The sequence below is a fragment of the Cervus canadensis genome, chromosome 20 (assembly GCF_019320065.1).
Source record: "Cervus canadensis isolate Bull #8, Minnesota chromosome 20, ASM1932006v1, whole genome shotgun sequence".
NCBI lineage: Eukaryota > Metazoa > Chordata > Mammalia > Artiodactyla > Cervidae > Cervus > Cervus canadensis.
In genome coordinates this window covers 6709469-6734735 of record NC_057405.1, presented here as the reverse complement: position 1 = coordinate 6734735, position 25267 = coordinate 6709469, and the positions used below count along the sequence as shown (strand labels likewise).

General features: G+C 37.3%; 1 protein-coding gene and 1 non-coding gene across 5 annotated transcripts in view; both read left to right on the top strand.

The window, feature by feature from the left end:
• Window positions 1-6994, top strand: part of EPHA7 (EPH receptor A7) — a 201957-nt gene extending 194963 nt beyond the window's left edge. For all 4 annotated transcript variants that reach the window (XM_043439571.1, XM_043439572.1, XM_043439570.1 and 1 more), the window contains exons 16-17: window positions 762-917; window positions 3460-6994. In XM_043439571.1, the coding sequence (XP_043295506.1) occupies window positions 762-917; window positions 3460-3574 (271 nt within the window). In that variant the 3' untranslated portion in view covers window positions 3575-6994. The remainder of the gene's footprint in view (window positions 1-761; window positions 918-3459) is intronic.
• Window positions 6995-24547: 17553 nt separating this feature from the next.
• Window positions 24548-24654, top strand: LOC122422964. The gene has a single exon (XR_006264048.1). It is a non-coding gene; the product is annotated as a U6 spliceosomal RNA (small nuclear RNA).
• The last annotated feature ends 613 nt before the right edge of the window (window positions 24655-25267 follow it).

The following is a 25267-nucleotide window of genomic DNA, read 5'->3' as shown; positions in this document are numbered from 1 at the left end:
TTTAAGAGGTATGCTCATTAAAAAGAGCCTAGCCACCCCATTTATGTTTTACACTTGGCTTGCTCCATGGTAATGTGGATTAGTAGTTATTCAGCTCCAGTTGTCCGGTAAACCTGTTGCACTGTATCTGTAGTGTAGTCAGGCCCTTATGAAGGAGCATGAACTCACAGGTGCTTCCAAGAGTCCCATTAGTACAGTGGATGCATTATGTCCTCAAAAGCACCCTCTGAGAAAGTCTGTGCTTTCTTTACTCCCAGTTAGTTTCAGAGAAGCAGATTAACAAATATTTACTGGTTACAAATGTCGTTGGCTGTACTTTGAAAAATACAGGGAAGATACTATCTGCTAGTCATCATATCTAAATAAAATAGAAATTTTGGAGTTAGTAGTTTTAAAATTTATTTCATTGAAGTATAGTTCATTTACAGTGTTGTGTTCATTTCTGCCTTATAACACAGTGACTCAGTTATACATGTATATACATTCTTTTTCATATTCCTTTCCATTATGATTATCACAGGATATTGAATATAGTTCCCTGTGCTATACAGTAGGACTTTGTTGCTTATCCATTTGGAGTTTGTAGTTATTGGCCAACCTTTACACATTAGATTTTTATTAGCATATCTGTTTATTTGTTACTATAACATCAATTAAAATATGTAATTTTATTTCATATATCCTTAGTTTTCTGGGGGCCAAGGCATGCTTTCTTTAGTAGTTCATGAAAAAATTTGCTTTCCTGTTTTATTCTCACCCAGGCCAATAAGCCCTCTTTTGGATCAAAACACTCCTGACTTCACTACCTTCTGCTCAGTTGGAGAATGGCTACAAGCTATTAAGATGGAAAGATATAAAGATAACTTCACAGCAGCCGGCTACAACTCCCTTGAATCAGTGGCCAGGATGACTATTGAGTAAGCTTCAACTTCTAAAATTATACTTGAGAATGTATCAGGTCAATTCAAGCATTATACTTTAGGTCCTCTTCCATCTATTAAGGACATAGGAACCCCAAAAGCAGGAAGAAAATTATCTAAGTGCCTACCATGTCTGATGCATTTTGCTAATCAGACTTCTGAACACATTATCTTTTTCAACCTTCATGGCAATAATTTTGTGAAGTCAGTAGTTTTACACACAACAAGGCTAAAGCTCAGAGAATTTAGATATTTGCCCTAAACTGGCTCAGTAGTAAGTGGTGTCTAATTTGTCTCCATAGTCAGTATTCTGCACATCAACCAGTGAGACTTTCTCTTTTATTATTTAGATTCCTAGTCACTGGGGGAAATGTTCTCCATTGCAAAAGAGAATTTTTTTTCACCATGTTTGTATCAAACACTAAAAAATCTCAAAGTTTCATTATCTAAGTACATTATGAAATTCAGTATGATCACTTTCTGAGAAGTTCAAGGAAGCTTAATTCAATTAACCATAATAAGAATTTAACTTAAGCTTTGAACGTTATGTGATTGATTGACTCATTTGTTTAACCTGAAGATTAAAAACAATTGGAAATTGCTATGAAGTGGAAGTGAAAACACTAAATTTTTCTTTCCAGCCCCATCACTGATGATGTAGAAACACATTTAGTGTCTCTGGACCTCAGCTACCTGGGCTGCAGCGTAAACCGTGTGGGCAGTGCAGTCCCTCTGAGCCAGTGTGTTTGACAATAGGAAACAGTTATGAAGGTTCTCTTAGCGGGATGCTATAGATGTACTGTTGGGAGGCATGTTTCACATTTTTCATATAAGAAGAAAGCGGGCAATCATGTAGTCTTTCCTGGCGTGTAAGGAAATGGCACGTACATGAATTTTGGCATGTGCCTGCTCTCTTGGTTTTCTGCTAAGCACCACATGGGTAGAGCTGATGTATTTACAACTGTCTCTCCAAAGCAGTCTACTTTCCTGAGAAACTGTGCTTCTCAAAGTCTTATTAGGCCTTGGCGAGGAAATACCGCAGTACTCCACTGTTCCTGTGTTTTAACTACTTGTAGGTACCTAAGCTCAGTCATTTGGCCTAGCAGGAAAGGTCTGCAGCATTGTCCATACACAGATACAGCTGGCTTATAGCAAATTTAAACTATCAAACACAGGTATTGTACACTTTAAGGAATATTTTTTCCCAAAATGTAGTCAAGTGATTGAACTAAAGTAAGAATACAAGCAATAATATGCTCAGAATTACAACATGCTAATTAAACTCAGATAATATTTTGCTTGATCATTGATGATTCTTGATCTGCTAGAGCCAAAAAATGTTTCCATTCATACTGTATCCTATTTTAACAATTAAACATTTTAAACTTCACATAGGCTTAAGAATACTACATTTCAAATAATATTTCCTGACCTTACCTTATGGCTCAGCAGTAAAGAATCTGCCTGAAATGCAGGAAATGGAGGAGATGTGGGTTCCCTGGGTCAGGAAGAATGACAACCCACTCCAGTATTCTTACCTGGAAAATCCTATGGACAGAGGGGCCTGGCGGGCTACAGTCCACGGGGGTCGCAAAGAGTCAGACACGACTGAGCACACACATATATATAACTTTACCTTAAGTTAATAATAACTTTAGGACTTTGATACTCTCTTCTCTCTTTTCTTTTGAAAGCTGCCAAAATATGTTGTAATGTGAAAATCACAAGTTACAGGACAATTTACACAGTATGGCCCTATTTGTGTACAATATTACATGTGCATACATATATGCTTATGTACAACAAGAAAAAAATGTTCACACACACACACACACACACAAAGATACCATCCCAAGAGGCCCTGGGAAGTGGAATATCGGATACTAGAAAAGAAACTTTTGCTTTATATTATTCTATAAAGATTTGAAATAAGGACAGGGAATTTAGGGAAATATTCTTGTCCCAGCTCTACCTTGAATTTGTTGTGGGACCTCAGTTTCCTTATATTGAAAGTGAAGGTTGAACTTTATGGTCCCTCAGTTTCTTTCTGTTCAAGAACTGTAAAATTCTACTTTTCTGTCATCAATTTGATTTTACTGATGTTGGATTACCTTGTATTTGAGATATCCACAGTCAGAACCTTAGGGAATATCTTTTAATTAGAATGACACCTTTTTTTTTTTTTTTAATTTTTGATCTCTTTTATTCCAAAGAGTACTACAGACTTGTAGTAAAAAAAAAAAAAAAAAAGAATCAAAACTGTATAGAAGATAATTTCTTATATAAAAGGTCAAATCAGTTTAAAAATAACTTATCATTGACACATTGAGAACCTGAGCGGTAGATTTTTACAAAGGAGAATGTGGATACAGGTTGCCAATCCAACCAAGTGAAGGAATAGAATCCTAATATCCAAGAACTCTAAGATAAGATCCTGTTCCCCTAAGATAAACAGATTAATTAAAAAGTTAATGACAGTTGAGTATGAAATAAAATGTTTGTATGATAACTAACAATAAAGTGCGTTTGTCTTTTTCAGGGATGTGATGAGTTTAGGGATCACACTGGTGGGCCATCAGAAGAAAATCATGAGCAGCATTCAGACTATGAGAGCGCAAATGCTCCATCTACATGGAACTGGCATCCAAGTGTGATAAGCCTTTCTCCCTTGCGAGGGAGATGCTGGACCACAAGAGATGCAGACCACAGTACTGGCCTTCAGTGTACGCATAGAATGCTGCTAGCAGACACTTGACGTCCTGGGTCCTTCCTGCAGTGAACTGAAGGTTTAAGAAGCACCTACAGACTTGAACTCCTAAGTGCCACCAGAATATATAAAAAGGGAATTTGGGATCCACCACCGGTGGCCAGGAAAACAGCAGTGACCATAAACAAAGTACTACCTGAGAAACATCCAAACACCTTGAGCTCTCTAACCTCCTTTTTATCTGATAGACTTTTTAAAATGTACATAAAGAATTTAAGAAAGAATATATTTGTCAAATAAAATCATGATCTTATTGTTAAAATCAATGAAATATTTTCCTTAAATATGTGATTTCAGACTATTCCTTTTTAAAATCATTTGTGTTTATTCTTCATAAGGACTTTCTTTTAGAAAATTGTTTATAGCTTGGACCTTTTTAGTGTTAATCTATGACACATTACTACACTGGGTACCTTTGAAAGAATCTCAAATTTAAAAAGAAATAGCATGATTGAAGATATATCTCTGTCAGAACATTGGTATCCCTTTTATGTCATTTAATTTTGTTTAATCAGTGCTGTTTTGATATTGTTTGCTAATTGGCAGGTAGTTGAGAAAATGCAAGTTGCCAAGCGCTCTGATATTTTTTAAAAAGAAATTTTTTTGTAAAGATCTGACAACACTATCTTTTCAATGAAAATAGCAATAATGATCCATAAATACTATAAGGCACTTTTAGCAGATTGTTTATAGAGTGATTTTACTAGACAGAATTTAATAAACACTCAAATTGTAGGTTTATGATTATATAAAAAAAGATAAGGCACTTCATCTAAAGAATGTTGGTGAAGGCAAATCTCTGAAAGCAAGAACTATCCAGTGTTATCTAAAATTTAATCTGAGCACATCACAATTTTTTCAATATCAAACATTTAGGAAATTTAGGAGAAATAGTTGGCATATATTTTATATCCTATTCTGTTTAATGCAGTCCAAACATTAAAGGGAAGAATTAAGTTTTATGTTAGAACTCTGAAGCATGATAAAAGGGGCAGTTCACAATTTTCACCTTTCAAAAACAAATTTGCTGCACAGAATATCACCATTGCAGTTAAAAAAAAAAAAAGAGTATTTTTATTTGTGAACACTGATGTGATACGTTTGTTTAATGAAAGAACTCTTTTAACCACGTCAGGAAGAGGTGAAGGATCTGGCTTTTTTTAAAGCTTTATTTATTAAACCATGTTATTTGATTACTGTGTTAGAATTTCATAAGCAATAATTAAATGTGTCTTTATAGCTATTTCAGGAATGTATACCTATTGTGAGTAATGCTTTCAAAAGTTATGAAAATCATGAACTACCCCAGAATTGAACTGTTGTATTTCCAAAGAGAATTGGGCTGTTTATAATAATTATTTTAATAGAGAAAGATCCCAGGGATCGGTCATAATTGGTCTTGTTTGATAATGTGGGCACCCACAAGCAAACAAATAACAGAAACAAAACCTGTAAATGTTCCTTTGTAAAACTTGTAAATTTTATTTATACTATCTTGTTTTGTACACACATTTCTCGGTAGTGGGCTCTGAATACATTGAAAATGCACTATATTTTTCTATTTTACTTGCAGAGCATCACAAAAGAACAGGTATTTTCAGTGCTACATAATGTGTTTTCCCACATTTAGGACCAAAGATGGCTATAGAAAAACTCAAACTGATTGCTTCCCAAGCCCCTCCCCACCCCCCTTTTTCTTCCTTTTAAATCACTGTACAGTGTTATTTGATATTTTAATTTATTTTTTGATTGACTAGAAAAAATCATTTTAATTTCACTAAAATGTTTTTTGTCCCTAAGGAAAAATAATCTGTAAAATAATTTTAATTAGCGTAATACAGTCACCTAGACACTTCCATTTGTAATCTTTGTAATAGACTGTAAATATATTTTTGGAACTATAACACAATGTGCTTGAGGGTTATTTTTCAGTGTCTGCAGTGTATACAGTGTTTATACTAAGTACAGCACTTTACAATTCTAATCAGTAGCATTGGCCTTTGTGAGAATGAGTGAAAGAGTTTGAGTGAGTGTTCTTAATTCCATTTGGATTCTAGACTCACTAATAATGTAGTTCTTTTCCTGTTCATAGCTTAAGGTGCTTATTTTTTGTATTAAATTAACAAAAAGCCATTCTAGAAATAGAAGACATAGTAGGTACATGCAAACGGTGTCTTTCCTGCTTTTTTCTAGCACTAGATTTATAGTTGAGTCGTCTTTCTTGAGTAGAAGGGCAGAATAAAAGTTTTTTTGAGTTTTTTTTTTCAAAAATAACTTTTTCCTTCAGCAATATACCTCATCTGCCTTAAATTTTTTACAGCTCTTTACAGGGAAAGGGAGAAGGGATGGGAAAGACACAGCACAATAGGAAGGGTATGATGCATCACTCTCTCGTTGGTAGGTTTCTTTTCCCAATCAACATTTTGATTTTGAAATACATGTATGTGAAACAGATATTCAGAGAAAAATAATTAACCTTGTAATACTGATTGTAATACTGTCTTCCAGAAAGAGATGAAACGGTATAATGATAAGAATGTACAACTTGCACCTTGAAATCTTTTCTTCTTTTTTTTTTGTTTTTTTGATAAATTAGTGCTCAGGGGAGGAAGGGTAGAGAAAGCAAATGTCGGCAAGAGAACTCAAACGTTATAAAAATGCAAAAGGAAACGGCCTCCTTGCTTTAACAGAGCCACCTTTTTTAGAATGCTGTCTTCACATGTGACTTGTGTTTTGCATTCAGGACTGAAATAAAAGTAACTTTTACTACATCTGGATCTAACATTTTCTCAGCAGTTGATCTGGGCCTTGTTTTCTAGGACTGGTGGTTTATGCTTGTCAGAGCACTCTGAGTTGATCATATTGTATACTTATGTAATCTACATTAGCTAGTACTATTTAGGACGCTATTTTAATTGCTCCTCCTATCCGTGTTTTAAAGACAATTAAAATGGTGTAATTCACCTCTCTTTTTTATTTAGGTAATGCTGATATTCTCCCTTTTGTTTCCTGAGTAGCCCGGAACTGTGCTACTCACTGATGTGCATGTTCAAATAAATTCCTGGTGTGTATTTTTTTGCTATATGTAGAGAAATCATGGGGAACTCGGGGCGAGATGTGCTTTTTGTTGGTTGAATTTGTCCCTCCTTGCCTAAGAATTACTACAGGGGTCATCCTTTTATAAGGACAAACTGCTTTTGAACAGTGTCTTCAATGTATCAAGCACAAATAACTCTTTCTTCAACACGAATCATAAGTCTCTTTTTACCAGCTTACAATAATAAACGAGTCTATTAGACAATGTAAAGAAAATCCTGTCTCCAATCATTGGTGGATTCCTTTATGTCCCTTATGCATTCTTTATGTTTTTACACAGTATCATGAAAGGAGATATTTAGAGTAAAGGTTTTATTGAAATATTTCAGAGGGCTAATCAGAATACAAAGAAATTAATATCCTTTGCATCTCCTCCTTCTGCACACAGACTTAATTCCACTCTAATTATTACAGAATAACAAGTTAAGACTATGTCTTCAAAGAGCCATACTATCAAATATTTTAATTAAAGCTCTTTTGTTCTTTTTGGAATCTACAATGGCATGGTGCTAACAAGAATATTTGCATGGGAAAGGTAATGTTTTGTCATGGGACCCTGACAAATATCTTATACATTTAGTATCATGCAGCAACTTGGAGAGTCTCTGCACTTAAGGTGCTGCAGGAGACAAACACAGAGTCCAGAGAAAATGGGAAAAGTAATCAATCTGGTTGTCTGATTGCTTATCAATGCCACTGACAGTGATCAGACCAGCTTGTGCCTGAAATGAAGAAAACTAAATCGCCCCTTTTCTCTAGCATCACCACTGTAAGGTCTACAAACACTGAACAAATATCCAAACATATTTCAAAAAATGAGACTAGGCAGATACCAGGTGACGTGCTATCACTAGTTATCACGCTCCTGATGCTGAGGCTCAGGGTAGGCTACACTGAAATTGAAAGATAATCGTGAAGTCTTGGCTATCCCAACTCTTCAACAAGCAAGAATGCGCTTGCTAAGTTCACACAGTGATGATAACATAGCCTGAAATGTTGACTGGCCATCAAATGATCTCTTAAAGTCCTGGATCCATAGGTGGTACAAAAACACACTCTTCCACCAACACGCTTCTTTTCCTCCAAAAGAATAAAGCCATTATGATGAATATACAAGTTCTATTGCTAAATACAAATCAGATTGTAATACTTTCAATAATCAGTAGCAATTTATCTCCTCCTGTTACCCTTTGTTTCGTGCTGTTGTTAGCTGCAATAAAAACTTGATACCAATTTCGAGAGAAATTTCTGAGAGAAATCAAAGAGGTGATCAAATTCTTCAATTCAAAAGATTATCGCTACTGATATTAATAAATGATAAAAGACAGCGCATGGTGACCGCAAAACATACCAGCTGCTCTGAAGGGACCAGCATGTTCTTGGATTTATGGCCGTGGCCTTCAATAACCCCAACCCAACTGCCCTATTATCTAATGCAGCGCAGCACAGCTTGAAGACTATGAACAGGAGAATAAAATATTTCAGAAGGATGCTTCTGTAAGTCTCATTAGAGTGAAGTGCTGTAAGGGTTTTTTTTTTTTCCAAGTTCAGTGATTGAATGTAATTAATTAAATAATAAAAGACCTATTCTGATTGACCTTGAGGTTAAAATAAATGTAATTACTTGATCTAATTTAATTGGGACTATTTCACAAAGTTTGGTAAGTAGCAATAAAGTAGCTCTAGTCTAGTATTCCACGGGTCTGTGACAGCACTAGAAATCCCTTAGGTGTGGAACAGTAGTAGGGATTCTCAAATTGCAGGCATTTGATGATTTGGGGAGAGTAACAAGTGAGGTGTTGTCTATCCCTAACTTCCATGAATAACAAAGCTCCATAAGATATACACTGCAACATATATTTCATTATTTTAGATATCCCAGGCTTTTACTACTCGAAGATTATCTTTGTTTTCCCTTTGAAGTTCATGTACTTTAATTAAGTATATTTGTAGATTTTATATATAACTAAAGAAACAATATGTTTTTAATGAATGATTGACCATAGATCTTAATTAAAGATGCTCAGAGGAAGAATCAAAAGAACCACTTGTTTTTAAGTAATGCTGATTCTCAAAAGACAAACATTCACTGTTCAAGTCTCACCATTTCACTATAGAACCAAAACTAAATAAAATGAATGACTGGAAAACAAACTTGAGAAAAACAAATAGAGATAAATAAGCTTCTTATGTAGAACTAGCATTCATACAGATCATAGTTTCCACATTTTGCAATTCACAGGAGGCAAAAAACTCACATACTTTTTTAAAGTGACATGAATTTGCAGACACTTATTACACAGATAGTAAGACCTATAGCAAATTACAAGAGAAAATTCTAAAGTTAATCTGGTGTCCCTCTGTCAATTAGCTAGAAATAAGCACTGTTAAGAGAAAACCAGATGGAATATGAGGCCCACACGAAGGAGACCCGCATCTTTCTTCAGCTCTGATATTTGCATGGAGTGTTTTAGGGATCTACTGTGCAGGGTATCTGCAGGTCATGTGTTACTGTAATTTCGTGTTTCCACTTAAATAGTCACCACTTGCACGCTCAGCTCCAGGTGTATTCACTGGAACCCAACTTAAGAGAAACCACAGGAATCTGACTCTACAAACAAACCCATGTAGCTTGACCTGAGAAGCAGGCAGGAGGTAAGGCATGGGCTCCTGCGGCTATTTCAGTGGCTGCACTCTTCATAAAGGAGCAAATACCTGTGAGCTTAGGTGTGATGCAGGGCCAGCAGAGAGGAGCAATTAAACCTCTTCTGATCTAATCGAAAAACAAAACCAGCAAACACCAAAGAATATCATCCTTCAGATATGCAAGGGAGCAAGTAATATTGTGTATTAAGATATATATAAATGCAGGGATGGGACCTTCCCTGGGAGTCTTGTATGGTTAAGTCTTCACCTTCCAATGCAGGGGGAGCGAATCTGATCCCCGATCAGGGAGATAAGATTCTACACACCTCATGGTCTAAAACCTGAAACATAAAACAAAAGCAAATATTATAACAAACTCAATAAAGACTTTAAAAATGGTTCACCTTAAAAAAGAAAAAGAAAAAAAAAATAGGAAGGGATGAACTGCAGGAAAGCGGGAGAGTCAGCTCAGAGAAGCTGAGTTTAATGGAAGAGACCTTAAAAAGCTATTGGCAATTCTGACCAGAAAAAAAGGATGTGGTGGGAATGGAGTTTAGAGAACCAAGGCCTGGCCATGATGCTTGAAGGATGAATTAATTATGCTCTATTTCTGAGTCAGAGCAATAGAATCGACTTCTTTGCTTCCATGGCTTTTCGCTCCTTTCTCACATTCCCTCTCCACTTTCCTACCTGGGAGAATTCCCTCATTTCAACACACAGCTCAGAAGCTATTTTCTTCCAAGCCTCCACTGAACACCCAAGAGCCAGAATTCTCTCTTCTATGCTTTGCCCCTGCTGGTGGCACTGGGACTCCCCGACTGTGTTCGGTCAGATTATGATGTGCGTGCCTCTCCCACTAGATCAAGTGCTCTTGGAGGGCAGAAGCCAAATGGAAAGCTTTGTTTTGTCTCCTTTGGGACTCAGCTGTTTCTGCCGCTTGGTAGACACTCTATAAATATTTTAGAATCCTTGAAGTGCAAATTAATTCAAATTGTTTTTTTTTTTCTTAAAAGGTAGTGTGGATCAGGTGCTCTGAAGGATAAATGGGGTACAGTGAAGGTGGTAGGAAGACGGGTGTTGACGGAGAAAACTAATTGCTGAGCACGGATGGATGCTCCTGTGATAGGCTAGGGCAGCAGGAAAGCCCAGGAGACAGAGCAACAGGGCACAGCCACGGGGACCCGGGTGGAAAGCGGAGGCAGGGGTGAGATAATTAGCAAACAAGACCAAACAGCATCACCTTCCTGGTGCTGAGAAGAGTAGGAGGTATCACTGTGGTAAATAACCGAGAAAGGCGAAAGAAGAATTTGAAATCAAGTAGAAGAAATTGGACTTGATGTGAGAAACAAGGAAAGGCTATTTACCAATACCTGGTTTGACGAGGCAGAGGCATGGTGAGAATGTTTGTTAAGGAACAGTAATCTGCAGAAAGATAGGAGCTGTGATTGTGACATTTTAAGATTAGACCTAGGCAAGGGAAAAGAACATTTTTCTTCTTCTGGAATGAAAAAGTCCACCACTCCAGCTCTCAAACTCAAGACTATACCAGTAATTCTATAGTTAAATGAAAATAGAATAAAGAGGGATTTTGTGGGCCAACGATGTGAGTCTACTTACCATTTACAGCTGGAAGAGGCAGGATAGTGTGGTGGGTGATGGCAGAGGGTTTGAATACAGGCCACTGGGGGCTAATTCTGTCACTCTGTGTGTAATGCAAAGGACACAATTTAATTTCTCTGTTTCCTGTCTTCTATGTTACCTGTAAAATGGTACTAAACATTAATATGTCCCACTTCTAGGGTTGGTACATCTGTTAACTGATGCTTGGAAAGTACTTATAACAGGAATAAGCGCTCAGTATAATTTAGCTCTTATTATTTCCCTGGGAAGTATTTTTGTCTACATTTCTATCTATTTAACACACATACAAACACACCATTGTGAATTCTGAAATAATTCACTTACAAATAAATTTTAGAATTTAATTTTATATTTTCCTCTCAAATTTTATCCCTATCTTTTTTCTCAGTTTTCAAAAAAGGTGACTACTGATCATATCTCTCAGATCAGTACTCAAAGAGTCAAACTTCACTCATCTGGCCATAAACAATTATTCACTACCTCCAACTGATTTTAGCTTTCCGTTATCACTGGAATCTAGCATCATTTTCACAGACACTGCCCTAAATTACGTTTTCATCATCTCTCACCTACACTAATGTTACATCCTCCAGTGTGTTTTTCTTTCTCTAATCCTTTTTAATTATGACCTTCAGAGTCATTTCTCTAACACGTATCTGATCATGTTTTCCCCCAGTTTAAAAGACTTTAATGGCCCCTCCTTGATCCGAGAAGTGAAGTCAGCTATATAGCATAGCATCAACAGTTGGGATCCTGCCTTTTTGATCTTCACCATTATCCCTCCTGCTGGATTTCATAAACCACTTGTGATTTTGACATACAAAGTTCTTTCACATTCCCTGTCATTATGAGTTTTCTGAAGGAAGCAACTGAATGTATTTTATTCCTCTTAGTATCTACTGAGCCCAGCACAGATTTAAAAGCTGGTGGTAGCTTCGATGCCTGTATCTTTAAAACAAATCCTGGGCAAAAATTGAAATTTGAGGAAAAATACACAAACCCCCTCAATTCATAATTGATATCACAATGTAATATCATCACTTTTTATTCACCTTCTTTAATGACCAGAACACACATCTAGAAACTACAGAACACACATCTATAATCTACAAAACAGATTATGTTGTTAATAAGCAATGCATTCTGAATTATAATAGAAAGTTATATATCTATGTGTTTATGTGAAAATTTACATTTTCTCTTACTTAAATATGTGCTTTAAATTTTATCTTTCATTACTGCTTTTTAGAGGAGTTGTGAGGAGCAGTCCTCATGACTTTATTTTGCCATCTGATCAAGGAGTCAGAAAACCTTCTCTCATTTTCCATTACCCAATGATGTTATATAATATTTTACACTGTTTCTTTATCTGTCAGTGATATTGCCTCACAGATAGGAAGCAGAATTTTTGTGTAATTCACATTTCTATTCCAAAGCCTGGCACAATTCCTCGCAATTTGCAGATTCCTAACAGGTGTGTGTTGAGTGGTTGAGAGTCATGTGATTCTCAAGCTCTTCATTGCCTCAAAAGAATCTAGTGTATTAGCAGTAGGTCTTTACCTAAGGCAGGAAAACCACTCTACCAAACTGAATCACTCTCCTTCAATTGAAGTGTCTCTTTTCAATGTCACAGATGTTTCCAGATGCTGTGCTATGACATGCCTCATGCAGTCTTCATCTTCATTGACCTGAGAAATATACGTAACCCCATCTGAAGACTCCAGTCCACAGGATCACAATGATCTATACACCTTGTCCAGCATGTACTCCAAACAACATCAGCAAGTGATGCACACAACTTACTTTCTGATTGGAGAAAACATCATGTTTATATTCCACTAACTGCTCACAAAGTTCTTTGACTGAAACACAGACATGGAATTGCAACTTCATCATTCTGAAACACCATCCTGATTATTTAAAATAACACCACTGTCATACATCTCTTCTTCTACCCATCTTTTTCCAAAGAATTGAACTAAAAATTGTACATGTTTTCCTAGCCTTATAGCTACACCTTTCCTTTAGCAAGAGGTCTATATGACCTTAGTACAAGGTGATATCATATTTAGTATTTACTCTGTTTTCTTGACTTTAACATTCTTTTTAAATTAATTTTTATTGGAGTATAGTTGCTTTACAATGGTATGTTTGACATTAACATTCTTAAAATGCATACCTTCATGCTTTATCATTTGTTTATGCGGGTATGCTAAGTTAAGTAAGGTAAACACATCCCTCTGGAATTCTCAGTTCATTTCAGTTCAGTCACTCAGTCACGTCCAACTCTTTGCAACCCCATGGACTGCAGCATGCCAGGCTTCCCTGTGCATCACAAACTCCTGGAGCTTACTCAAAATCATGTCCACTGTGTTGGTGATGCCATCCAACCATCTCATCCTCTGTCGTCCCCTTCTCCTCCTGCCTTCAATTTTTCCCAGGATCAGGGTCTTTTCAAATGAGTCAGTTCTTCATATCAGGTGACTAAAGTATTGGAGTTTCAGCTTCAGCATGACTCCTTCCAATAAATACTCAGGACTGATTTCCTTTAGGATGGACTGGTTGGATTTCCTTGCTATTCATGGGACTCTCAAGAGTCTTCTCCAACATCACAGTTCAAAAGCATCAATTCTTCAGCACTCAGCTCTCTTTATAGTCCAATTCTCATATCGATACATGACTACTGGTAAAACCATAGCTTTTACTAGATGGATCTTTGTTGGCAAAATAATGTCTCTGCTTTTTAATATGCTGCCTAGGTTGGTCATAACTTTCCTTCCAAGGAGTAAACATCTTTTAATTTCATGGCTGAAGTCACCATTTGCAGTGATTTTGGAGCCCAAGAAAATAAAGTCTCTCCCTGTTTCCATTGTTCCCCCATCTATTTGCCATGAAGTGATGGGACCGGATGCCATGATCTTACTTTTCTGAATGTTGAGTTTTAAACCAACTTTTTCACTCTCCTCTTTCACTTTCATCAAGACGCTCTTTAGTTGCTCTTTACTTTCTGCCATAAGGGTGATGTCATCTGCATATCTGAGGTTATTGATATTTCTCCTGGCAATCTTGATTCCAGCCTGTGCTTCTTCCAGTCCAGCATTTCTCTTTATCTACTCCACATATAAGTTAAATAAGCAGGTGACAATATACAACCTTGACTTACCCCTTTTTTAATTTGGAACCAGTCTGTTGTTCCATGTCCAGTTCTAACGGTTGCTTCTTGACCTGCATATAGATTTCTCAGGAGGCAGGTCAGGTGGTCTGGTATTCCCATCTCTTGAAGAATTTTCCACAGTGTGTTGTGATCCACACAATCAAAGGCTTTGGCATAGTCAATAAAGAATAAGTAGATGTTTTTCTGGAACTCTCTTGGTTTTTCCATGATCCAGGGGATGTTGACAATTTGATCTCTGGTTCCTCTGCCTTTTCTAAATCCAGCTTGAACATCTGGAAGTTCACGGTTCACGTACTGTTGAAGCCTGGCTTGGAGAATTTTGAGCATTACTTTCCTAGCATGTGAGATGAGTGCAATTGTGCGGTAGTTTGAGCATTATTTGTCATTGCCATTCTTTGGGATTGGAATAAAAACTGACCTTTTCTGGTCCTGTGGCCACTGCTGAGTGTTCCTAATTTACCAGCATATTGAGCGCAGCACTTTCACAGCATCATCTTTCAGGATTTGAAATAGCTCAACTGGAATTCCATCACCTCCACTAGCTTTGTTTGTAGTGATGCTTCCTAAGACCCACTAGACTTCACATTCCAGGATGTCTGGTTCAAGGTGAGTGATCACACCGTCGTGATTATCTGGGTCATGAAGATCTTTTTTGTATAGTTTTTCTGTGTATTCTTGCCACCTCTTCTTAACATCTTCTACTTCTATTAGGTCCATACCATTTCTGTCCTAGAATTCTCACTCTCCCACTATTCTCTGCTTCCAGAGCAGCGGCAGAACTTGCTCCTTGCCTGGGTAATATGTTTGGGAAGAGGGCTGAAGAGGGTTCCTATCTATCGCTGAAATGGAGCAAGACCTTGTAGTCTTTGCCCATCTCATGTCCTCCACCTGCCTTTTGTCTGTGGAAAAACTTTGGTGAAAAAATAACTTTAATCAGAGAAGTGAGAACCTGGAAACAAAGGATAACAGTCAAAGGAAACCAAATCATAATAGTTTAGTCATTAAGCATAGTCAAAGACTTTCAATTTCTTCCTAAGGACTATAAATAATATTCTGAGCCATAACCTGTGAGCTGGCTTATATATTCTGAAATCTGCAAAAGGTGGAAGAAGTTAACTACATAAGGACCAGGCTATAGCTGTGACATAAGCTGCCACAATTCCAAGAACTGGCTTGAAGTAAATGGGAACAAACCAACTCTGGAACTGAAGATTAACTGTGCTTAAAACAATCAAGATGACACTGGTCAGACCTCCACGTAACCAATTTCAAGATAACTGCCAGAGATGACTATGCATGTCTGCATATAGCCTCTTCACTTCATGTATAAAAGCTCTTGCCCACTGGTTGTGGTGTGGGGTGGGGTATAGTCAGTCTTTGGGCAGAAGTCTGCCTCCCCACCTTGCACCACTGTAGGCATCCAGAGTAAAGCAAACTTTCCTTTCTACCAGCCTCACCACTTTAATGGCATTTGAGCGCCAAGTAGCTGGGCCCCGCTTTCAGTTACCCTGCCCTCACACATTCAGTGTGTAACAATAGGAGCCAAAATCTGTGTTAAAAAGACATGCATTTTTCCATCATTCAGTAGAAGACATATCACCATGTTTTTTACTTTCTTTCCTTACATGAATATTCAATTTTCCATTATAGCAGTACAAATGTTCTCTATGCGTGAGCTATGGCTGTGGAGTTGTTGTAAGGAATTTTCCTTTCCATATATTTTCTGGCACTGCATTTGGGCTGGCTTGCATATGGTAGGCACATAATCTATAATTTTGACTGAATGAATAATTGTGCCTGCAATTGAAGCTAAAAAAATATATTTCAGAGATAACTGAAATACAATCTTTCATATACAAGGGACTCGGTTTTGACTACAGAGTTTTAACAACCATCATGGATATCTCCATATGTATTTACTATCAAAGAAAAATCTTTACACTTAAAAAGAAACTACAAATAACTAAGGAAGAGGGAAGAGTTAGAAGCTCTCAGTATTAGAAGATCTTAGTTATAGAAGTGTTAGTCCTGGTTCCACCATTTATTGATTCCTTGACATTGGGAGAACAAGTTAACTCTGTGAAACTCAGTTTTCTGATTCATCAGATTGGGAATATCTGTTTTGCTTTTTATACACAGTAACTTTAAGAAGAGCACATGAAATTAAACAGACAAACGAAATTTTAAAAATACAGAACAAATGTTAAATAACATTACATAAACTATTTTTCTTTGAAATGAAATTGCAGATTTCATTCATCTTCTTGCCAAATGCTTTTCCGTAGCTTCAGTTTAACTTGGTAAAATTCAAATATAGGCATGTAGGGAAGGATTTGATGCTTTCTTGTTTTCAATGATTATGGGATACGCGCTTCTCATCTGGGCCGATATTTTCTAACTTCCGTGTCATTTTTTTTTTTTTTTAATGCAGACCATTTTAAAAGTCTTTATTGAATTTGTTACAACCTTGCTTCTGTGTTATGTTTTGGTTTTTTGGCCACAAGTCATGTGGGATCTTAGCTCCCCAAATAGGGATTGGAACTGCACCCTCTGCATTGGAAGCCAGTCTTAACCACCCGACTGCCAGGGAAGTTCCTTCCTGGTAGTTTTTCAAGCTTCATGGCCCATAGTCCAAGAATTTGCCTGTTTGGCTTGATTCACTTCAGTGGCCTGCAGTCAGGCACAATCTCAAATTCAACTTTTTCTTTGTAGCTTCTAAAGCTTCCCTCAGTCTTGCATCATGTAACCTGCAAGGCCTCTTAATCCCATAAACTCTAAATCACATCTCCTACCCTCTAAACTACATACCATTTTTCTGCTGTCCAGCCCCACCTGGAGTTTCATGGCCGTGAATTCTCTATGTTGGCCCCCAGGTTACAAGTGGTGGGTGTTACTCAGCGCAGGAGTAAGCTGCCTGAATTAAAGACCTGCAGCTTCTGCATGAATAAATCCTGCTTGCTTGTCCTGTATCGCTCCAGGGTATAGTAAATTTTGATTTCTTTATTTTAATCTTGTTTGTACGAATGTCTAATTACACTTGTTGGTTTAGCTCTGTGTAGAGAGTGTTGGGTAATGTTATTATCCAGGGTTTACTCATCTTGGAATGTCAGCCAGAGGCCTAGAGTTGAAATAACATGACTAAGGTTGGGTCAGCATTGCTGTTAGGGTCTGTGTAATTTTAGAGATTTATATGTTGGATGTAAATATTCACAATGGACTCAAGGAAGACAGGAATTTTCTCACCAGGTTTCAGGTGACTTGAAAAACATAAGAAGATGACTGGCATTTTGGAGACTGTTTTTTTGTTCTTAGGATTTAAAAAAATTTTATTGCAGTATAATTGATTTAACATGTTAATTTCTGCTGTGCAACAATTCTTGGATTTTTAAATGAGTCACTCCCTTTAAAATCAAATAGATTGCATTAGTATTTTCTGATTTTAATATATTTCAGACAGGTAGAAATATGTATGCATATGTATAAATAGCAATGCTTTAAAGCTAACCACTTCAAAACTATTATGACTGAATAAATTAATATGTAACTGCTATTGAGACTAAAGAAATACATTTCAAAGAGTTACTGAAATAAACTCTGACTTTCTCCACCTTTGACAATAAAATTACAGCTGCTATCATGTGTAAATTCATATAATTTTTTTATAATATATGACACATTGTGTCTTGATTTGCATTTTACTGTTTCCCAAATCACCTGTAATTCAGTTCCCCAAACTCACACCTTTTGTTATCAAGTTTCAGGGTCTTTTATCAATTTAACTTTTCAAAATCTGATGGCAAATGGTAAGAGTACTCCCCATTTCCAATTCAGAAGAGATGTGCAAAGTTGTTACCCTCCTGCTATTCCAGCGTATGACAGCTGAGTCTCTTTTATCCTTAGGAAAACTACAAGTTTGAGCAAGGTACTGCTGCTGCTAAGTCGCTTCAGTCGTGTCCGACCCTGTGTGACCCCATAGACGGCAGCCCACCAGGCTCTCCCGTCCCCGGGAGTCTCCAGGCAACAACACTGGAGTGGGTTGCCATTGCCTTCTCCAATGCATGAAAGTAAAAAGTGAAAGTGAAGTCGCTCAGTCGTGTCTGACTCTTCACGACCCCATGGACTGCAGCCTACCAGGCTCCTCCATCCATGGGATTTTCCAGGCAAGAGTACTGGAGTGGGGTGCCATTGCCTTCTCCATTGAGCAAGGTAGGCATCTACAAATACTTGAACTTGGCTGGAGGAAAAGGTGAGTAATGTTTGTTCCTTCCTTAAAATCCCGTTTCTACCAATTACTAGTGGTGTGACCTTGGGTTAGTTAGAACATTTTGCCTCATTTTACGTCTTGTTGAATGGGAATGATAAATAGTACCTGTTTCACCAGGTTGTACTTAGAATTAAATAAGTTAATACATTGTGTTGGCCAAAAGTTCTTTTGGGTTTTTTTTTTTTTTTTCCCCATAACATCTTATGTATTGGTCAACCCAATATGTAAAGATCTTAGAAGAGCACCTGACTATTATTATTTCAGTCGTTAAGTTCTGTGATGAAAGACCCCTCTGTGTTTGTAAGTTAAGTGGCAGAGGCCCACTGGAGGATGGTCTACCTCATTTGAAACTTCGAAAAAGATTTTCTGAACAATAAAGAGCACCTCTAGCAGAGCAGATGGAAGATAGAATACGAAAAAATAAATAAAAAGATTTGTTGAAAGCAATTTAAATACCAATCATTTTGCTAGACCTCTGAAACCCATGACTATAGAAGAGAAAATGTAAAGAACTCAAAATAGCTTTAGAGAAGTTTTGAAAGAAAGATCTATACCTGAATACACAGATTTCCAGAGCAAAGCAAGAACTCCAGAAAGAACGGGAGAAAACCGGCTTAGGATCTGCCTCAGGGCACAAATGTGGACTGTGGATTTCTTAAATCCCTTCCTAATCAGTTGCAGATGAGACAGTTCCACAGATGTGGGAGCAAGACACATTTTACTTGCAATGCTGACTTGGCTGCTCACTAATTGTGACTTTGAAGAAACCTCTCAAGCTTTTTGAATATGTTTCATCACTAGTCAAATGAAACTAAATACTTCCTTCATATCTGTGAGTCTAATTCTGTTTTGTTATATACATTTGTTTGTTGTATTTTTTAGATTCCACCTATAAGATATCATACAGTATTTGTCTTTGACTCATTTCACTTAGACAGCCTAATACTCTCTAGGTTTAAGGGTTACCAGTGGGGAGAAGGGAGGGGAGATAAGGGGGAGAGGGAAGGGTTTAAGAGACACAAACTACTATGTATAAAATGCATAAGCATCAAGAAAATACTGTATAGCACAGGGAAATACAGGCCATTACTTTGAAACAACTTTAAGTGGAGTATAATCCATAAAAATATTGAATACTATGTTGTACACCTGAAACTAATATAATATTGTAAATCAGCTATACTTCAAGAAAAAAAATACTTGCATAAAAGTACTGCTCTGAGAAAAAAGGAAAAAAAAAGCACACTGTCTGATAATATAGGACAATGTTTACTTCCCTTTGCTTGACCATGCCAAGGACTCACTAGGACCCTCTGAGACAGAGTATGCCTTTTCCTTGGTCTACCAAGGGTCTGTCCCCAAGGGTAAAACGCTGGTAGCCCAGGAAATTGTGGCAGTAAGTCTGACTTCACAGTGCAGAAACTCTGGCTAATCTCTTTTTCCCTAGGAAACTGAAGGATCAAATGTTTTCAGTTTATCTCCACCCAAATTAGCCTTCCTAGTTAAGGAGTGGCCAAGGTGTGATAGGGCAAAATCTCTTATAATTACCGTACTTGACTTTTGTCATGGCTAGCAGAACTCTTTATGGAGAGAAGTGAAGACAAAACATCCAGTCCCCACCAAAGGCTCCCAAACCCGAGGTATAATCAGGCTACCCAAAATTTAAAGATGTGGTAGAGATATTTGAATTATTCAGAATTAATACTTAATGTAGTGCTTCCCTCGTGGCGCAGTGGTAAAGAATACACTTCACGATGCAGGAGGCACAGGTTCGATCCCTGGGTTGGGAAGATCCCCTGGAGGAGGAAATGGCAGCCCACTCCAGTATTCCGGCCTGGGAAATCCCAGAGACAGAGAAGCCTGGGGGGGGGCTATAGTCCATGGACTTGCAAAGGGGTCGGACACTACTGAGCAACTAGACACCAACAAACAGTGTATTTTAATACTCAGTTGACACCACAAACCACAAATGTATAGAATCTATGTAGAAAAAGAGAAAAAAAACAGTCAAGGTGAAAGATTAAAAAGCTAATTGGTTGTTGAAACAGAGGTACACACACACACACACACACACACACACACATTTACACAAGAAATCCTCATTGAATGGAGCGTTTGTGGGTACATATGATAGCCCAGTGCTTACAATCATAAACTGATCCACAGATAGTGTGGATAAGATAGTTTAACTATCTCTCAAAACTTGACAGTATTTAATAGTAAAGAAATGTAAGCCAAAGAAAAAGAAATAGCTAATTATTATTTTCGTAACTTAATTTCCTTTTTTTACCCAAATTCCCTTTCTGTTCACTTCCACAACCTGCTGAAAGTTATTTTATTTTTAAGAAACTGTTCTAGCAGCCTACCTTTCTAAAACTGCATAGGTTTACAAAACCCATTTCTTTCCTATTTTCTAAATAGCTGCAGGCAGAATCATGAAAATTATAGAAAAACACAATCTTCTACTTTATCTTGATATGCATTCTATATTGTGTCACCAGTGGGAAAAATAATATCTTGCCTTCATGCACAGTTCAGCATATAAAAGGCAATCTATTTGAATAACTATGCAAAGAGCTACAGCTAAGCAATAAAATGCAAGTCAAGAAAGTATCTATACCCCATCCTTTTATGAATGTTTTAAAATGGGAGCAGTATACTTCTAGTCTGATCACAAGAGTCATTAAAGTTACAATCCTAGCCAGACTCATGTTGTGCTGGGCAAAATATTGTGAAAAAGCTTAAAGTTTGTTTTTCAACTTCCAATACTTGGCCTTCTCAGCTTTTACTAAGTAATATGATACAGAGTGTTGTCATGACTTCTATATTGTAGAATTCTAAAAGGGAGTTCCTATTTATTTGGAAGCATGATAGCTCAGTTGGCAAAGAATCCACCTGCAATGCAGGAGACTCCAGTTAGATTCCTGGGTTGGAAAGATCTGCTGGAGAAGGGATAGGCTACCCACTCTAGTGTTTTGGGACTTCCCTTGTGGCTCAGCTGGTAAAGAATCCACCTGCAATGCAGGGGACCTGGGTTCAACCCCTGGGTTGGGAAGATCCCCTGGAGAAGGAAAAGACTACCCACTCCAGTATTCTGGCCTGGAGAATTCCATGGACTGTATAGTCCCTGGGGTCACAAAGATTTGGACATGGCTGAATGACTTTCACTTCACTTTACTTATTTATCAAACTTTCATTATGGCGTGTTATCTAATTCCTTTCTTTAATTTGGAGGGCAGTCATTGAGGTTTGCTTGAAATGATTTATTTAAATAATTTATTTTTATAAAACTGTCTGTCTTAAATATTTCTCAGGGAATGTTCATTCTAATTTAGCTGTAGGGATCTTAAAGATGAAAAAAAAAAAGAAAAGCTAATCTTGTAGTTTTAATTAAAAAAAAAAAAGACATTCATACAAAACAATTACATTACATAGTGTTAGATAACCTAAGGGGCTTCCCAAGTGGCTCAGTGGTCGAGAATCCACCTGTCACTGACTCGATGGACATGAATTTGAGCGAACTCCGGGAATTGGTGATGGACAGGGAAGCCTGGCGGGCTGCAGTCTATGGGGTCGCAAAGAGTCAGACACGACTGAGCAACTGAACTGAACTGCCAGTGTAAGAGACGCAAGAGATGTGGGTTCAATTCTTGGTTGGGGAAGATCCCCTGCAGAAGGAAATGGCAACCCACTCCAGTATTCTTGCCTGGAGAATCCCATGGACAGAGGAGCCCGGTGGGCTACAGTCCATGGGGTCGCAGACTGAGCAGTTGAGCATACACAACGGATGATAACCTAAGATCATCTTGAGAGAAGTACCATTTCCATTTTACCTCATGTACTTTTCATGGCACTCTCAGGGAACATTTGAAAATTGCTTATCAGTCTTTAGAAATAAACAGAAGCATGATTGATCCAAACTTCTCTGATGAGTGTTGGGAGGGAGACTCAAAAGGAAGGGGATATATGTATCCATACAGCTGAGGCACGTTGTTGAATAGCAGAAACGAACATAACACTATAAAATAATTGTACTCTAATTAAAAATATAACAAAACCAGAAACTTCTCTCTGAAGTAGCACTTTCTCACGCAATCTCATCAGATTGGGTATCATTTGTCAAAAATCTTGAGGGACACTGGAATGTAAAACAAGAAAACAATTTGCTTCAGAGAAATCTGAATGGAATAGCTTTTGTGCATATTTGGAAATAGCATTTCCACTGCTTAATAAGATATAAGTTAAAATTATTTTACATGACTATCAGTGGAAGGGCTGCTTTTCCCAGGCACAATCTGAACTCCCTCTTTTAATGATCTTTTGGTCCCATCACTGCTGGCATCCCACCTCCTTTGTAGCGGTCCTGCTTGTGCCACAAGGTTTGAAATCTTGCCAGATATACTGGTATCTTTTTAAAAAATCCTCGCTGTACTTAAGTACTCCTTCATAGAAAAGCCAAAATTCCTGGACATGAGCCAACCCCAGATGGTTTTGCCTAAATATTTGCTTTAGTGTAAAAATCTTTAGTTAGCAAATTGTTATATATAAGAAAAGAGGGCAGAGTCTAGGGCAGAGGTCTCTAAGCTCACACTTAAATCAGTGGTCGGTTTAAACTTGGACACACAGTAGAATATGCTGGAAGTCTTTGCCTTGCTCCTACCTGTAACGTTTTGATATAATTAGTCTGGGGTACAATCTGTAGATCACATCATAATCTTTCTTTTCTTAAGTCCAAGTGATTTAATTGTGCCCCAGCTCTGGGGGCAACTGACTTGCCCTGTAGCTTTTACACACTTTGAGATGGGCCCAAATAAAACTTTTCTAGTTCTTTGCTCACTTAAATTTTTTTTTAATAAATGATGATTGCTCACAAGTCTCCTTCCCACCCCCATCCCTCATAACCCCAGGAAAAAATGAAATGGTTGCCTCTATCTCATGATTTTTCATAAAGCTTTAGACATGTCTACAATAGGGAAATGTACAGGAAAGGATATTCATCTTGATTATGTTAATCCTCCTTAGCCAAGAAATGGGAAGTTGAGATCATCCCTCTGGATCAACAGAGATATGTTTATCATTGCCTTAAAATTGTTTGGAGGTAATTTGAATACATCCTTCGGGTTTGTAAAAGATTCATGAAATGCACTATATTTCCCTGTGGGTCACTCTATACCATGTAGAATACTAAAGGCTGTGACTTTGCTTTTTATTTTTCCAAATGCTATTATTTCAGAGTTCTCAGTGATTCAGTATGAGTACATCAATTTAACTCTATAATAGTCATCATGGTTTTGCCTCTTCATGGAAAATATTTTCAGCTGTATCTCTTCAGCAAGACTTTAAAATAAATGGTAATTTTCAAACAAGTAATAATAGTGCTTTGTCATATCTTCACAAGAAAAATTTAGAAAATGCTTATGAGGTTTGATTGATTCTTATTGGACACTTGTGCATTAAATAAATATGTTCAGGGCCCTTTTGCATGGGCTAAAATGAGGCAAGAGGTATTTCCAGAGATTTCATAGCACTGATGTTGGTTAGTGACTTGTGATATTTTCAGTATTAGAAGTCTTCTTTAGATATACATAATCAATGTTGCAAATTTAATTTATTGGCTACATCAAGAACTCTAGAGCTTGTTATTCTTCTTTCTTTAACAATTCTTAAACATTTTTTAAAATATATTTAAATACTTAGTAATAAAAATAATAATAGTTAATGTACTGTTAGTAATAATAGCAGGTAACAGTTTGCCAGAAATATGCTAAACATGGTATGGAATTATTTTAATTAAGTCTTCTGAAGCTCAGTAAGGTGAGAATTTTGTTATCCTTTCTTCCTAAATGTGGAAATGGGGTTGCCTAGGTTAAGTGGATTTCCCTCAGTTACACAGAATATAAACTGTGAGAGCTAGGATTCACACTTAGGTTGATTATCTCCAGAATCCATGCTTATTATAATGTAACAAAATTAACACCAGAGTTTAGTCAAGTGTGTGACATTTAAACATCCTGAAGAAAAGTTTAAAATCCAGTCAGGTGCTCGCTTCGGCAGCACATATACTAAAATCGGAACGATACAGAGAAGATTAGCATGGCCCCTGCGCAAGGATGACACGCAGATTCGTGAAGCGTTCCATATTTTTAGACCTACAGATGGCTAACAAACACATGAAAAGATGCTCAACATCACTCATTATCAGAGAAATGCAAATCAAAACCACAACAAGGTACCATTACACGCCAGTCAGGATGGCCGCTATCCAAAAGTCTACAAGCAATAAATGCTGGAGAGGGTGTGGAGAAAAGGGAACCCTCTTACACTGTTGGTGGGAATGCAAACTGGTACAGCCGCTACGGAGAACAGTGTGGAGATTCCTTAAAAAGCTGGAACTAGAACTGCCATATGACCCAGCAATCCCACTCCTGGGCATACACACCGAGGAAACCAGATCTGATAGAGACACATGCACCCCAATGTTCATCGCAGCACTGTTTATAACAGCCAGGACATGGAAGCAACCTAGATGCCCATCAGCAGACGAATGGATAAGGAAACTGTGGTACACATACACCATGGAATATTACTCAGCCATTAAAAAGAATTCATTTGAATCAGTTCTAATGAGATGGATGAAACTGGAGCCCATTATACAAAGTGAAGTAAGCCAGAAAGATAAAGACCAATACAGTATACTAACACATATATATGGAATTTAGAAAGATGGTAACGATAACCCTATATGCAAAACAGAAAAA